At 40.5% G+C, this 16,182-nt stretch overlaps 1 protein-coding gene across 2 annotated transcripts in view; it reads right to left on the bottom strand.

Moving 5' to 3' along the window:
- si:ch211-195b21.5 (nuclear valosin-containing protein-like) overlaps positions 1 to 16,182 on the bottom strand; it is a 34,294-nt gene that overhangs the window by 11,378 nt on the left and 6,734 nt on the right. The window contains exons 1-15 of one of the 2 annotated variants that reach the window (XM_030379950.1): positions 8,338 to 8,851; positions 7,856 to 7,967; positions 7,386 to 7,491; positions 6,761 to 6,981; positions 5,896 to 6,539; positions 5,047 to 5,122; positions 3,935 to 4,005; positions 3,258 to 3,310; positions 2,808 to 2,898; positions 2,485 to 2,548; positions 2,016 to 2,321; positions 1,478 to 1,619; positions 1,099 to 1,181; positions 568 to 702; positions 70 to 171 (exon numbers count right to left, since the gene is read on the bottom strand). In XM_030379950.1, coding sequence (XP_030235810.1) covers positions 70 to 171; positions 568 to 702; positions 1,099 to 1,181; positions 1,478 to 1,619; positions 2,016 to 2,321; positions 2,485 to 2,548; positions 2,808 to 2,898; positions 3,258 to 3,310; positions 3,935 to 4,005; positions 5,047 to 5,106 — 1,107 coding nt within the window. In that variant the 5' untranslated portion in view covers positions 5,107 to 5,122; positions 5,896 to 6,539; positions 6,761 to 6,981; ... (1 more) ...; positions 7,856 to 7,967; positions 8,338 to 8,851. Of the gene's footprint in view, positions 1 to 69; positions 172 to 567; positions 703 to 1,098; positions 1,182 to 1,477; positions 1,620 to 2,015; positions 2,322 to 2,484; positions 2,549 to 2,807; positions 2,899 to 3,257; positions 3,311 to 3,934; positions 4,006 to 5,046; positions 5,123 to 5,895; positions 6,540 to 6,760; positions 6,982 to 7,385; positions 7,492 to 7,855; positions 7,968 to 8,337; positions 8,852 to 16,182 lie in introns of those variants that run through there. The other variant, XM_030379951.1, reaches the window with a different exon arrangement.

Below are 16,182 nucleotides of genomic sequence, written 5' to 3'. Positions count from 1 at the left end.
TTTGGAGACCACTGAAACCATAACCCTCAACAAGGGAGATGGTGATAAAGTAGAGTTCAGGGGACCCACCACGGCCTGCTCAAACAGCTCCCGCAGCTTCTGCTCAGACTCCCCGGAGACCCCTGACACCAGCTCTGGAGCAGACACCTTCAGCATGGGCAGCTCCATCTCCTGCACCACCACCACCACCCCATGGCATCACGACACATGAGACCAGAGCACCACCATGACACATTAGATAAGAGGGATGGTTAGTGAGGTCCCTCCCTTCACTGTAAAGCACTTTGGTTGACTTGAAAAGCGCTATATAAATGTTAAGTTCATTCATTCACAAGAGGGACAAATAATTGGCATATTAACCAGCCTAAATTGACTTAAATTAAAACATAAACGATAACATACATAATTTAAAAACAATTCCAAAAAGGTTGTGCCTGAATCCCTAATCTGACATTAATAAAATAGCACCTTTATGATAAATAATCATGATAACTTTATAAATGCCTGAAACAAGTGAATAGTTCATCATTTATTGTTGGGGCCGAGTGTTGCTGGGAGTGTACTAACCCCGGCTACAGCCTGGGCCAGCAGGGTCTTGCCACAACCAGGGGGTCCGTGGAGGAGGAACCCCCGGGGGGGGACCACTCCCAGCTGCTGGTACACCTCCGGGTGGCGCATGTGGATCAGCAGCTTGCACACCTCCTGCAGGAGGAGGAAGGACGCCACCATTATAACAACTGCACCAACAAAGTGTTGTATTTATCAAATAACCCAGTACAAACAGGAGGGTAATACTGGACAACGAAAAGACTGTGACAAGGCAAGGGTTGACTTAATGATTTATCGTTGTTGTTTTTTTTAAAAATAGAACAAAGTAATACAAGTAATATCAGCATAATATATATATATAATTGATTCACGTCGTACCCTCTCTCTTCCAGCCTCTGTGCTGTTCGTCTTCATTTGTCCATAAAGGCACAAAAATCTCAGAAAAACATTTATAGATTTTTGTAGCACAGAGCTAACGGGTAGCGCAGAGCTAATAGGTAGCCAAGAGCTGACAGGTAGCCAAGAGCTAAAGGGTGAAGAATAGCTGACCGTCAACGTATTCTCGTTTCCTCCCACATCTTCAAACTTGAGCGTTGGATACTGCAGCTCGGGAAGTTTGGACCGGTTTGGAACTGGAAAATAAATAAGTTCTATAAACAACTGATTTATGTGTAGCCAACCAGAGTGTTTCATTAGATTATATACTAAATTTTTTTGAGACAATGCTCAGGATGCATTGCAAATCTATTTTCTAAGAGATTTTATATACTAATTGGTTATCATATGCAAAATCAATTCGAAGGTATTAAAAACAAACGCGACTTATCAATATTAACAATCCAGGGCATTGTCAAAATACAAGTGTTGCTATTATGGGCCGTCTCTAATGTGTCTAAATGTAGGAGTCATGTGACCCACATGGCACTACCTTTCTTGCTCATGATGCTTGCTTCGATGTCTTTGTCGTCCTTTTTACTTTTTCCGTTTTCCATTTTCTGCTTCTTTGACCGTTTCGGTAGCCTTCCTTTCTTGGGCGTTTTTTCCGGTTCCAGCATGGAAACATCAGTCTCCTGTAAGGACATCCATTACAGCCGTTTAGGAGACTGGACCATTATGCTATAGGCTAGTACACCAGTTATGTACACACACAGATACCTGTATCATGAGTAACATTCAATTGAATCTCATTTATACAGATTACCGTTACTTATTCTAATTAAATAAATGTGAGAATGAAGTTAAGACATCTTTCCCTCAAAAGCTTCCTCTCTTAAAATATTTTTTATATTCTTGCTTTTAATTGATGCTGCGCTTTCAGTGTTTTTCCTCTTAATGCGCTTTTAAATGTTATATGTATTTTCTTTTGTAAAGCACTTTGTAAACTGCGTTTTAAAAAAAAGGCACTGCATAAATAAAAAAGGTTATTAATAGTTTAAATATGATTCTTATGTTACAGAGAGACATACTGTCTGATCGATTCTGGACGCCTCGTCTTCTTCACACAGGTCGATCAATATGTTGGGTCGTTCCGGTGTTTTGCCCTTGTCGATGAACCACCCTCCCGAGGTGACCTGGGTGGCGCCCCCTGTGGCGCCCCCTGTGGCGCACCCCGTGGCGCCCCCTGTGGCGCCCCCTGGGGTTTGGGTTTGGCCGCTGGGCGTGGAGGCAGAGATTCCGGCCTTGGGCTGTTCCCGCCGAGGGGAGGAGCCGGCACTGTCTGGGTTTCCCCGGCGGTAGAGAGACATCAGGGAGTTGTTCATATGATTGGCCGACTAGGGGAGAGAGAGAGCGGAGGAGTGGGTGGGGAAGGGAGTACGGGGAGGAGAGAGAGATGTGTGAAGAGGAGGGGGCTATTCAATCAGCCCTTTTTTTCAAGTTGAAGCACGTTGTGTGTTTGGGTCGATCGTACGGGAGGCGTAACCGAGATCCACCTACCGAGGGGTCTAGGATGTCCTCCTCATCCGCATCAGAGCTGTCCTCTAAGAGGCTGCTGTCATCCCTGCATCACAAACAGAAGAACAGGGTGTTTGGTACTAAGGAGGTGACCAAAAACAAACAACAACACCAACGCAAACTATTTGGACACCAGCCAAAACGAACAACATTATATGCTAGGGATTAAAACGTAAAGGCAAACCACAGCACTCCCAAAAGGTCAAATACCATACTAGTGACTAAACATTTCATCTGTAATGAAAGGGTACATTCATGACATCATGAACAGTAGAGCATGAATAAGCCTGACTAGGCAGGGTTACCCAGTGTCATTGTGGCTGTGCTTGGCTCTCTTGGCCATGTGCTTGCTCTCTAGATCGTCCAATTGAGACTCCTTCAGAATACTGTCATGAGCTGGAGGAGACAAGAGTAACATCATTATATCCTGATCGGTCTGACACGAAACAAGACAGGCTGAGGCTTGAGATGGCTGAGAGAAATCTGTGTGTGGGAAAACCATTTCCCATCCAATGGTCTCGACTTATATATTTCAAAAGTTAAACGGTTTTCTTTTAAAATGATATGAACATGTATAAATGTAGATTAGAAGTCTAATTGGCAGCCAGATGAGAACAACATATACAAGTTATTTTAGTATCAGAAGTAAATCCACTTTTGTCAATACCTGGTTACATTACAAGGTACACAATATCCACTACAATATCGCTCATCTCCAATGGCTTTAAACCTTGGGGTGCCAGTTTCTGAGTTACCTTTCTCCACCTGGATCCTGAAGGCAATCTTATTCCTCCTGCCGTAGTCCATCCTAACGATACATGACAATTAGACACTTCACTACCAACAAATAAATGTACTGATCAAAACTGGAAGTCTGGACCTTCTAAAAAGGATGGGAGACTTAGTAGAACTTGATATTTACAATAGGGCTGCGACCGCCTCGTAGAAGGAGCATGGAATGTTATTGGTCGTTATGTTGTTTTGGTCATTGTTTAGTTATTAATCGCGAAAGTATTTGTCATTATGGGGAAACATTGTTGTGTTTAAAACTCCCACAGCGTTTCTCATGTGAGACATGACAAAACAAAGATGATGACAATGATGAGATCACGTCTGTATATTTACGTTTATATATGATTTTACATTGCTACAAATCTCTCTCAAGTCATCACGATATGGCAGAGCATCGCCCAGCAAAAGATTGCATGATGCATTCTGATTTACAAGCCCTATTAAGCTTTTATCCAAAGTGACTTACAGTGACGTCTTGCGTACATCAATACAATGCATACATTCCAGGGGTAGGCATCAGAGCCTCTTGCTCAAGGATGCCTACAGGTAGACTGCAGAAATTGGGGATTGAACCTTTATGTCGGGAGTCAAACACCGTAACCACTAGAGGCTATCCTGCCCCGTATTATATTGAACTAACCTGTAGGTCTTCTGGAGTTCGAGCGCCATGGCTGCCACATCTACGTACTCACTGTCGATGGAGCTGAGATACTGCCAATCAATGTCATAAAAACAGAGTCAGGTTATGTCCGAAGGAAATAACGTCTGCAACACAATGCTAATGTCACATGTGTGTCCATCAGCCTGGCGTTCATGCTGATGGATAACAGAAAATAACTCATATCGATATACGATTCACAATAGCAATGTCAGAAGCATTCGTGTAGTGAAAGTGAACCCCCTGTTTCAGCTCAACACACAATTATTTTAGGCTAAGAGTTCCAGGAAAAAGGGCGAAGTGTTATCCCTATGGTTACGACCAACGGCAACTTTGTGATACTTTTTGAAAGCTAAGACCATCGTAGTGCATTACAATTATATTAAGAAATGTTATATATGAAATGAACCACACACCAGGTCGATATACTATCTCAGAAGCCTAACCCTTATCGGTGGACATCAAATTAAACCGCTGCCCGGACGGAGCTCCACACATCCACACCCATACACTGTGGCGTTATACGTCATACTATAAGTGTCCGGGACACATGTCCCTCTCTCAGAGGTGGACATCAAAACAGAGCTTCACACATCCACACACAAAGCAAGCGGGCAGTGTCCCTTCGTCGTGACGTGGAAGTCCCTGAGAATAGGCTCTTTCAAGTTACAAATACAACGCAACTTGACTTCGGAGTGGAGTAGAACACATAGGATAGGGATAAGACATGTTACCACGTCTAAAACTACAACCCACTGCACTTCTACACTGCACTTTCAACTAATCTGCAAATAAAACAGATTTCTGTGGCCAAAGGTAGCCTTAGCAACGGCCCCTCATCCTTAGTGCTTTATAGATATTATAGATACATGTTATATGTATCTATAATTTATAGATACAACTTTTTCTAAAACCTCAGGCCTCCCACAATTTCCCTTCCTTTTTGTCACATGTAGTGAAATTGAATGTGTCTGAAGTATGATGTACCAAAAGCTCAGTTTCAATTACCGTATTGGAGTATATTATTATTATGGATTAATGTGTTGAAACTGGTTGCCATGGCTGATCAGCTCTCGAACATGATTGGCACACACCTGTTCCACCCTGCCTTTGAGCCGCCCGTCAATCCCGCCGCCACCTCCTCGGTTCTTCATTGCTGTTTTCGATCACCTGCCCGCAGAGGTGGAAGAAAGTCAGTTACTTGTGGACTTACACTTGAGTATTATTCAATTTCATCCCTTTTATTTCTTGTATTTTTTTAATAAAGTATATACCAGTCAGTGTATCAAGCATCTTTTATTTTTATTATGGCCAAATTGTGAGCACAACAAACTTTTTCTTTACAGATACCCAATTTATTTTTTTATCAAATTGCCGGCAGAATGGCAAGGGCTACCCAGTCTAACTGATTACTGTATACTAGTCAGTTATTCAGCTATTTCAAATGAGTGTACATGAAAGAGTTTGAGAGACTTGGAAAGAAAAACGGATAGACATTTATTCAAACGTTATCTAGTTATTATTATAGTCATTTCCAGTTTGTATTTTAAGTCCTTTTAATCAGACCAATTTCCAAAACACATTCCAAAAATGTTCACGTTTACAGAGACTTCAGATACATGTCATCCGGTAGCTAGTGCCCAGAGGACATCGGGTATCGAACCCACAACCTTTCGTCTGGGAGTCAAACACCTTAAACACGCCTAGACATAATTGGGCGTGAATAAAACAATGCTCGGCCAATCAAATCGCCTTTCTGAATATGATGAAAACAATCGATAATGAATGAATATTCCGTGAAAGATGTAATCTGACAATGTAAATTTCAAATCTGTCACGTTATCGTAAACCACAGATCAACACTTTGAATACATCGTACAGGAGTTCCGGTGTAAGCAAGTACCGCAAAATATATGTCATTAAGTCAGAACAGTCAAACATACCGTAACAATTACTTGTTCATAATCCGACAATCAAGCACAACAATTCATATGACGCCTGTAGATCTGTGCCTAACCCACGTGTTGTAAACACAGGGAACGTTTCTTTCCGGGAGAATAAACATATCCGGGCCAGGTTTTTCAAAGTAAAACGACCAATAACGGTACAAAATAGGACACCCATTATACAATCCAACAAAAATCACTTGGTTTGCCTAGACAATCATGCAACGCAATGCATTAACACTCCACATAGACCCAAATTAGATCTTCCCAATTAAACAATTTGGTCAATAATATTTACAGCTCAATTTTAAAACATAAAATAAAAGATATAAAAAATGAATGGGTTAACATCCTTAATAGTAGAAGATGCAACAGTAGTAACACACTTTATTAACATATTCAAGTGGAAGTATTTATGGACCGATATGTGTAAATGTATCTTTACAGAACACATCCTGTTCAACGGTAACCGTTTCAGAGGAGGAGTTGGACATGGCCTCAGAAAACTGCCAGTGAACTGCAGGGGTCTGGGAGTTTAGAAAGTCTAGGCCTTTAGCAGTGCCGGTGGTGTAGAGGGATCCACTGTGGTGGTTGTAGACCATCACCAACACCTCACAGTTACACGTATTGAGCTTGTGGACCTGCAACAAACCCAAGATTTACATGTCATATTCTCTAACAGTTGGTTTGTACATTTTGTATATTTTTTCCTTGTATGCACCAAACTTCTGCTTCTGATTATCAGACAAACACATTCAGATTTAAACAGAAATTCAATCTAAATTGAATAAAAAGTGAGGGTCTGTGGGCATGTGAGTGAGTATGACTGAGCATTCACAAATCTATTAATTCATGTTTTCACCTGATCCTCCACAGCCTGCATGATCTCAATGGCCCTCTCTTGATGCTGCTGCAGATCCTGTCCTTTTTCCTGCTGCTCCCCTGAACTAGAGCTCCCATCTCCCTCCTCCAGTTCCCGCAAGTCCATGTCCCGGTTTGAGTCTTCCCGTCCGGCTTCGCTACATGTAGCCTCCACAGGGGAGCCTGGTGTCGTTGTATGACCCCCATCACTGGACAATATACCTGTGTACGAAGGACCACAGAGGAGGTTGGAGTACGCTCGGACATGGTAACTGTTGGCAGGGTTGGAAGCCTGGTGGAGGAAGGGGTTTGCATGGTTTGTGGTGATGACTTTAAGATTTGATAGATTTGATCAGTTATAGTCAGAGACTTTGCAATTACATTTAAGATGTAATTTAAACACAGGGAAATATGGATCAGTATATGGTTAAATTAAATTAAATTCCAATCTGTGAATTGAAATGAAAACCGCCATAATGTCTTTCATTAGTTCTAATTGGCTGAAGCTGTTGTGTATCCAATACAGAACACCAAATCAGAGTGAGATATTTCTCTCAATTCAGAGGAACCTTGACGAGACAATGAACGCTCTTCCCCTTTCACGGAAATAAGTGAAAATACGCCACCTTCATCAGAAAAGCTGTGAGATTTTAACACAGAACTCGACTGCTCCCTCTTCATCTGCCCCTCACCACCCTTCCTCTTCTTCCTGTTCCGGTTGTAAATCCAAACCTTCACAAGATACAGATATAATAAGACCATTAGTTAATTACCATATAATATACAGTGTTACAATGTGGTTTTGGCTTTTCACCAACACCTCTAAAGTAGCTCAGAACTAAGGCATGCACACATGCACAAAGCAGTAGCAGAAACAAGGTTATATGCTTCCTTAAATAAAAAAGAATGAGCTGTATTTACCTGGCACCCTTAAGCACAGGTAGAATTACTTTCCAAACTAATATACATTTTCAAAAACAAATAAGCATTAAAAGATCAATTGATTTTGATATGCCAGGCAGAGACTTCCACATTTTCTACACATCTATTGTTTTGTTGGTTATATCCAATTAAAGAATAATAATCGTAGTCATACCTTTACTTGCTCAACCACAAGGCCTGTTGCTGCAGCAACCTGCTTGACTTTTAGTTTGTCCATTTCACTCCGGTAACTGTGCACTCCCTCTGCCCACAAAGACTCAAGTATCCTGCAAGGTTGATGAATGGATGGATAAATGTACATGAAGATACATTTAGTATATAATCACAATTAAAATGGCATTATCCAAGTTAACGTGTATTTATAAGCATTGACAGTACCACTGCAATAATTACTAGAATAAATTGATTTGCCTTCTTCCACTATGTAATCTTATGGCGTCCCTTTTGCCAGCTTACTTTTACTTTGAAAAGCACGAACGGAAGTTGAGCATTCGTGTTGTGCTACCTCTAGTGGCTAGCTGCTAGCTCAGACTTAACTGCAAACAATCAGGTATTCAAAAGTAGTTCCACAAAAACCATGAATTACGTTGTAATGAAATAATATGAACATCTATAAAATGCATGCTATCTACTTACTGTAATTTATCCTGGCTGAGTGTGGATTTCGGCATCCTTAAAATCCTACCGACCACTCCAATCCCTTTTCTGATTCGGACGCCACAACCTACTCGAATAGTGGGCGTGGCGTATGTCACATCAACCAACTTTTTTCAAACAAATAATCAATAAACTATCGATAATGAATATTACACAATGGCATAAAACCAGACATTTTAATAATGAATCAATTACAGCTATTAATTGAGTAGTAGGCCTATATTAACTTGATTATACTTCAGAATGATAATCACAACATCATTTTTAGTTCACAACACATTAATTAAAAGGAGCTATATGCAACAAGTTAAGTTGTACTTAATCACCAAATGACTATGATGTGTCAGTAGAGATTAAAGGAACACGCCCAATCGAGATACTGGCTTCTCTAAAGAAGAGTACAGTTAGTATATTCATATCATTCAGTCCCGGAACTTATGTATATTTTTGTCTATAGCTCACTTCAAAATGCCAAGAAAATGCAATTTGCAAAGGCCAAAATATGCATAGGTGAGGTTTTCATAGGACATTTATTCAAAATCTATACAGTAAAATTGCATTGATAGGCCTACTTGTGTACAAGTAGTCAGCACAACGTTCTCAAAATCTGTACAGTAAAATCACATGGTTCCGTGTGTACAGGTAGTCAGCACAAGGGTGAATATGGTCATGTCAGTCAGTGCCGGAACTTGTGTATAATTTTGTCTATAGCTCACTTCGAAGTGCTAAGAAAATGCAATTGGCAAAGGCCAAAACAATGCATAGGTGAGGTTTTCAAAGGACATTTTCTAAAAATCTATACAGTAAAATCACATGGTTACGTGTGTACAAGTAGTCAGTATAACACTTACTATGGTAATGTCAGTCAGTGCCAGAACTTATCTATTATTTTGTCTATAGCTCACTTCAAAGTGCCAACATAATGCAATTTGCATAGTCCAAACTATGCATAGGTGAGGTTTTCAAAGGACATTTTCTCAAAATCTATACAGTAAAATCACATGGTTACTTGTGTACAAGTAGTGAGTATAACACTTAGTATGGTCATGTCAGTCCGTGCCGGAACTTATCTATTATTTTGTCTATAGCTCACTTCAAAGTGCCAACATAATGCAATTTGCATAGGCCAAACTGCATAGGTGTGGTTTTCAAAGGACATTTTCTTAAAATCTATACAGTAAATTCACTTGGTTACGTGTGTACAAGTAGTCAGTATAACACTTACTATGGTCATGTCAGTCAGTGCCGGAACTTATCTATTATTTTGTCTATAACTCACTTCAAAGTGCCATCATAATGCAATTTGCATAGTCCAAACTATGCATAGGTGAGGTTTTCAAAGGACATTTTCTCAAAATCTATACAGTAAAATCACATGCTTACTTGTGTACAAGAAGTGAGTATAACACTTGGTATGGTCATGTCAGTCAGTGCCGGAACTTATCTATTGTTTTGTCTATAGCTCACTTCAAAGTGCCAACATAATGCAATTTGCATAGTCCAAACTATGCATAGGTGAGGTTTTCAAAGGACATTTTCTCAAAATCTATACAGTAAAATCACATGGTTACTTGTGTACAAGTAGTGAGTATAACACTTAGTATGGTCATGTCAGTCCGTGCCGGAACTTATCTATTATTTTGTCTATAGCTCACTTCAAAGTGCTGACATAATGCAATTTGCAAAGGCGAGAATATGCATGTGTACGTTTTTCAAATGAAAAATTCTCATGTCCTTTGAAAATCTCACATATGCATATTTTGGCCTATCCAAATTGCATTATGTTGGCACTTTGAAGTGAGCTATAGACAAAATAATAGATAAGTTCCGGCACTGACTGACATGACAATACTAAGTGTTATACTCACTATTTGTACACAAGTAACCATGTGATTTTACTGTATAGATTTTGAGAAAATGTCCTTTGAAAACCTCACCTATGCATATTTTGGCGTATGCAAATTGCATTATGTTGGCACTTTGAAGTGAGCTATAGACAAAATAATAGATAAGTTCCGGCACTGACTGACATGACAATACTAAGTGTTATACTGACTACTTGTATACAAGTAACCATGTGATTTTACTGTATAGATTTTGAGAAAATGTCCTTTGAAAACCTCACCTATGCATATTTTGGCCTTTGCCAATTGCATTTTCTTAGCACTTTGAAGTGGGCTATAAACAAAATAATAGATAAGTTCCGGCACGGACTGACATGAACATATTAACCCTTGTGCTGACTACCTGTACACAAGTAACCATGTGATTTTACTGTATAGATTTTGAGAAAATGTCCTTTGAAAACCTCACCTATGCATATTTTGGCGTATGCAAATTGCATTATGTTGGCACTTTGAAGTGAGCTATAGACAAAATAATAGATAAGTTCCGGCACTGACTGACATGACAATACTAAGTGTTATACTGACTACTTGTACACAAGTAACCATGTGATTTTACTGTATAGATTTTGAGAAAATGTCCTTTGAAAACCTCACCTATGCATATTTTGGCCTTTGCCAATTGCATTTTCTTAGCACTTTGAAGTGGGCTATAGACAAAATAATAGATAAGTTCCGGCTCGGACTGACATGACCATAGTAAGTGTTAGACTGACTACTTGTACACACGTAACCAAGTGATTTTACTGTATAGATTTTTAGAAAATGTCCTTTGAAAACCTCACCTATGCAGTTTGGCCTATGCAAATTGCATTATGTTGGCACTTTGAAGTGAGCTATAGACAAAATAATAGATAAGTTCCAGCACTGACTGACATGACCATACTAAGTGTTATACTCACTACTTGTACACAAGTAACCATGTGATTTTACTGTATAGATTTTGAGAAAATGTTCTTTGAAAACCTCACCTATGCAGTTTGGTCTATGCAAATTGCATTATGTTGGCACTTTGAAGTGAGCTTTAGACAAATTAATAGATAAGTTCCGGCACTGACTGACATGACCATACTAAGTGTTATACTGACTACTGGTACACAAGTAACCATGTGATTTTACTGTATAGATTTTGAGAAAATGTTCTTTGAAAACCTCACCTATGCAGTTTGGTCTATGCAAATTGCATTATGTTGGCACTTTGAAGTGAGCTTTAGACAAATTAATAGATAAGTTCCGGCACTGACTGACATGACCATAGTAAGTGTTATACTGACTACTTGTACACCCGTAACCAAGTGATTTTACTGTATAGATTTTTAGAAAATGTCCTTTGAAAACCTCACCTATGCAGTTTGGCCTATGCAAATTGCATTATGTTGGCACTTTGAAGTGAGCTATAGACAAAATAATAGATAAGTTCCGGCACTGACTGACATGACAATACTAAGTGTTATACTCACTACTTGTACACAAGTAACCATGTGATTTTACGGTACAGATTGTGAGAACATAACCATAACCTTTGAAAACCTGTGCATGCTTGGTCTTTTGAAAACCCTTGTTTGTTGTGGACGTTTTCACGCCGATCTGGTAGCGTTCGCAGCGATCCACACAAACGCACAACCGTAGGTGAAGGCTTTTACTTTGAAAACGTTGCGAGATAACACACAAAGGCTGTTCAGAGTAGAGGCGCACGAAGATTTTGTGTGACGGCTGGCTTAACCGCGGATGGACGAATGACGGCTCACTTGACCGCAGTCGGCTGTAGCGTAGTGGATTAGTAAAAGACCCGAACGCCAGCGACCGGGGTTCAAATTCGCCGGTCTATCATCATGTATTTTACCCCCATGTGGTGCCAGCACGGCCTTGAAAATATGGGTTGAAGTTCGAAATAAGCACAAAAATATAATTCCATAAGCTTTAGTGAATAATATTCCATATGCATGAGAATTGGGACTTTTTAAGTTACACATAAATTCCCGTCACTTGGGAGTCCAACCCCCCGCGCAGAAATTCAAGACTGACGCGCTACCTCCACTCTAGCACTCTGTCACAGAGACACAATGCGCAACAGTAACCATTGTCTACATAAGGTCCAAAAGGACGATCAAATAACGAACACCCTCTGATGAGAATCTGTATCTCTCATGAAGAACCCCAATTTCGTTGTTTGCACAATGACAATAAAGTCTGAAATCTGAATATCGTCAGACAATGCCAAGGGATCGGTTCTGTCCCGTAAAACCCTCTGTCTCCGGAGAGACGCCTGTACGAGAAGTGCGCCGGGGTCCACGGGAACACCCACAAATGGTGACGCCATTGTCAGAGGAGGGGCTAGGAAGCTGCGCACGCCGATTTAAGTAGCCGATCTCCGGCTAGACTAAGCCGAAAAACTGCTCCCGACCAGGTTTAGTTGCGAGCATAAGTCACCATGGTGATACAGCGACGCTAAAAGAGATCGACTTTCGTGGTACAACTAACCCAGGCTTGGAGCTCAACATACCTCGCTAACCCTCTAAGCGAGCTTCGTGGTACAGGGCCCAGGTTTTGAGCCTGTTGTTTGCCAGAAGTTATTGGGCAAAAAAAATCGGAAACCCAACAACATTACTTATTGTTTTAAAAGGGATACAATATATTTATAAATTGGCCTTGGCCTGTCTTACCCAAACTCAGACGAGATGTTTAATTCCAAATACATCGTTGTGCATCCAGAAGAGGAGTTTGCCTGGTTAGAATTTCCTTTCCATAAGCCGCAGACAGTGCATACAGTAGCCTAGCTCTGGGTCATGCAAGGAGAATAAACGTTTTAATTGCTTTCCAAAGATTTCCAATGTGTTCCGAAAAGTTGCTTAGTCCAAATGAATGCCTGTATGGAGGCAAATTAATTACTGGCATAATGATTTGAATAAATAAAAAAATAATTGAATCATAACATTGAAATATTATTTTTCGTTTTCGATTTGCCTCTTCAAATTGTTTTATTTGGCATCTTGCACCATTTAAAAAAATATCTTAAATAAACATTAAAAAATTGGTTTATTTATTTGTGTCTGCTTGATGTGGTTTATATACAGGTGCTGGTCAAATTATTAGAATATCATGAAAAAGTTGATTTATTTCAGTAATTATATTCAGAACGTGAAACTTACATATTATATCAATTCATTACACACAGAGTGATATATTTGAAATGTTTATTTCTTTTAATTTGGATGATTAGTACTGACAATTACTGAAAATCCCAAATTCAGTATCTCAGAAAATTAGAATATTAGTTACGACTAGTACAAAAAATGATTTTTTAGAAATGTGGGCCAACTGAAAAGTATGAACATGGAAAGTTTCAGCATGTATGGCAATCAATACTTAGTTGCAGCTCCTTTTGCCTGAATTGCTGCAGCAATACGGCGTGGCATGGAGTCGACCAGTCTGTTGCACTCCTCAGGTGTTATGAGAGCCCAGGTTGCTTTAATAGTGGCCTTCAGCTCTTCAGCATTGTTGGGTCTGGCATCTCGCATCTTCCGCTTCACAATACCCCATAGGTTTTCTATGGGGTTAAGGTCAGGTGAGTTTGCAGGCCAATCAAGAAGAGGGATACCATGGTCCTTAAACCAGGTACTGGTAGATTTGGCACTGTGTGCAGGTGCCAAGTCATGTTGGAAAATGAAATCGTCACCTCCATAAAGTTGGTCCGCGGCAGGCAGCATAAAGTGTTCTAAAACTTCCTGGTAGACTGCTGCATTGACCCTGGACCTCAGGAAACACAGTGGACCAACAGCAGCAGATGACATGGCACCCCAGACCATTACTGACTGTGGAAATTTTACACTGGACTTCAGGCAACGTGGATTCTGTGCCTCTCCTGTCTTCCTCCAGACTCTGGGACCTTGATTTCCAAAGGAGATACAAAATTTACTTTCATCTGAAAACATAACTTTGGACCACTCAGCAGCAGTCCAGTCCTTTTTGTCTTGAGCCCAGGCGAGACGCTTTTGACGTTGTCTCTTATTCAAGAGTGGCTTTACACGAGGAATGCGACAGCTGAAGCCCATATCTTGCATACGTCGGTGTGTGGTGCTTCTTGAAGCACTGACTCCAGCTACAGTCCACTCTTTGTGGATCTCCCCCACATTTTTGAATCGGTTTTGTTTGACAATCCTCTCCAGGGCGCGTTTATCCCTCTTGCTTGTACACTCTTTTCTACCACATCTTTTTCTTCCCTTCGCCTCTCTATTAATGTGCTTGGACACAGAGCTCTGGGAACATCCAACCTCTTTGGCAATGACCTTTTGTGTCTTGCCCTCCTTCTTTAAAGTATCAATGGTCATCTTTTGGACAGTTGTCAAGTCAGCAGTCTTCCCCATGATTGTGTGTCATACAGAATCAAAACGAGAGACCATTTAAAGGCTTTTCCAGGTGTTTTGAGTTAGTTAGCTAATTAGAGTGTGGCACCAGGTGTCTTCAATATCTGACCTTTTCACCATATTCTAATTTTCTGAGATGTTGAATTTAGGGTTTTCATTGGTTGTCAGCTATAATCATCTTCTTTTTGGCAAAAAACACTTATAATGTATCAGTCTGTTTGGAATGAATGTATACATTCTACAGGTTTGACTTTCTAAATGGAATTAATGAAATAAATCAACTTTTTCATGATATTCTAATAATATGACCAGCACCTGTACTCTTCATTCCAAAATGTGTTTTGAAGGTTAAGTTTGTTTGTAATTGTGGCCATTCATTTTGTGTTCTTCTTAAAAATCTTTTTGCACTTCAGGGCTATTGTATATGCAACATAAATGGGCACATCCGATATTAAAGGTCCCATCACATGCCACCATGTGTGGTGTGATTAGCCGTTACAAGCCGATCTATCCAGCACACATCTAGGTGGACACGCCCACCTGTGATGTCATAACAGACATTTTTTCAAAACGTCTTGTAACGGCTTATCAAACCATACTTGGTGTGGCATGTCATGGGACCTTTAAAAGGAAAGCTCAAATTTGGTTGGCACCTATACATTCCACCAAAATATAAAGAATAGTGCTGTCAAGCGATTAAAATATTAAAATATCCCTTGATTTTCGTGCTGCTAGCCTTTTAGTGAGATCAGAGAAGGACAGTAAGAAGAGAGACCCACAGTGCATTCAACCCGGTCCACTTGAAATCGGATAGATGCATGACAGTGGTAGGCCTACCGTAAAACTTCAATAGCCCAGGCTTTTATTTGTTTCAATCACTGAACTTTCGAACAAAACTCTTCCTCAGCAAAGATGGGCAATACTATAACAGTATGAATATTCCTACCGTACGTTGGCCTACAACATATTACCAGGCTATCGAATAACGCCCACACACACACACACACACACACACACACACACACACACACACACACACACACACACACACACACACACACACACACACACACACACACACACACACACACACACACAAAGTGGCGGAGTGATAATCGGGAGAGTCGGGAGAATTCCCGGTGGGCCGTTAACGTTTCGGGGCTGTCGGGCTGATTACTGCGTGATAACAATATTGCGTTTATAAAAGTTCCTTGCAGCGCCGTCCGGCAGCCTAAGCTGTGCGCCCGCAACCTCTCACTCACTCAACAAACGCAACACTCACAAACTGTCAACGTAACAACCAAGTTGATTTTGTCTAGAGGGGAGTAACTGAGCGGCCCCTCCCGAAGTGGTACAGCCCAGGGGGGCCTTGAACTGCGATTGGTCAGAAAGACGTAAACGCTAATGACAACATTGAACTCCCGTGCAGTCTCGAACAGAGTGACACACAAACACACACTTTTTTTCACCCGCTCCATATCATTGCTTGCCCCAACAAGTTTGTGCGGCGTGCTTGTTGTTTTGTTTCCGGTGTAGCTAGATCCGGTATGGTGTTG

This window comes from Gadus morhua, chromosome 15, assembly GCF_902167405.1.
Source record: "Gadus morhua chromosome 15, gadMor3.0, whole genome shotgun sequence".
Taxonomy (NCBI): Eukaryota; Metazoa; Chordata; class Actinopteri; order Gadiformes; family Gadidae; genus Gadus; species Gadus morhua.
The sequence above is the reverse complement of the archived record's forward strand: the minus strand, read 5'-3'. Positions and strand labels throughout refer to the sequence as shown.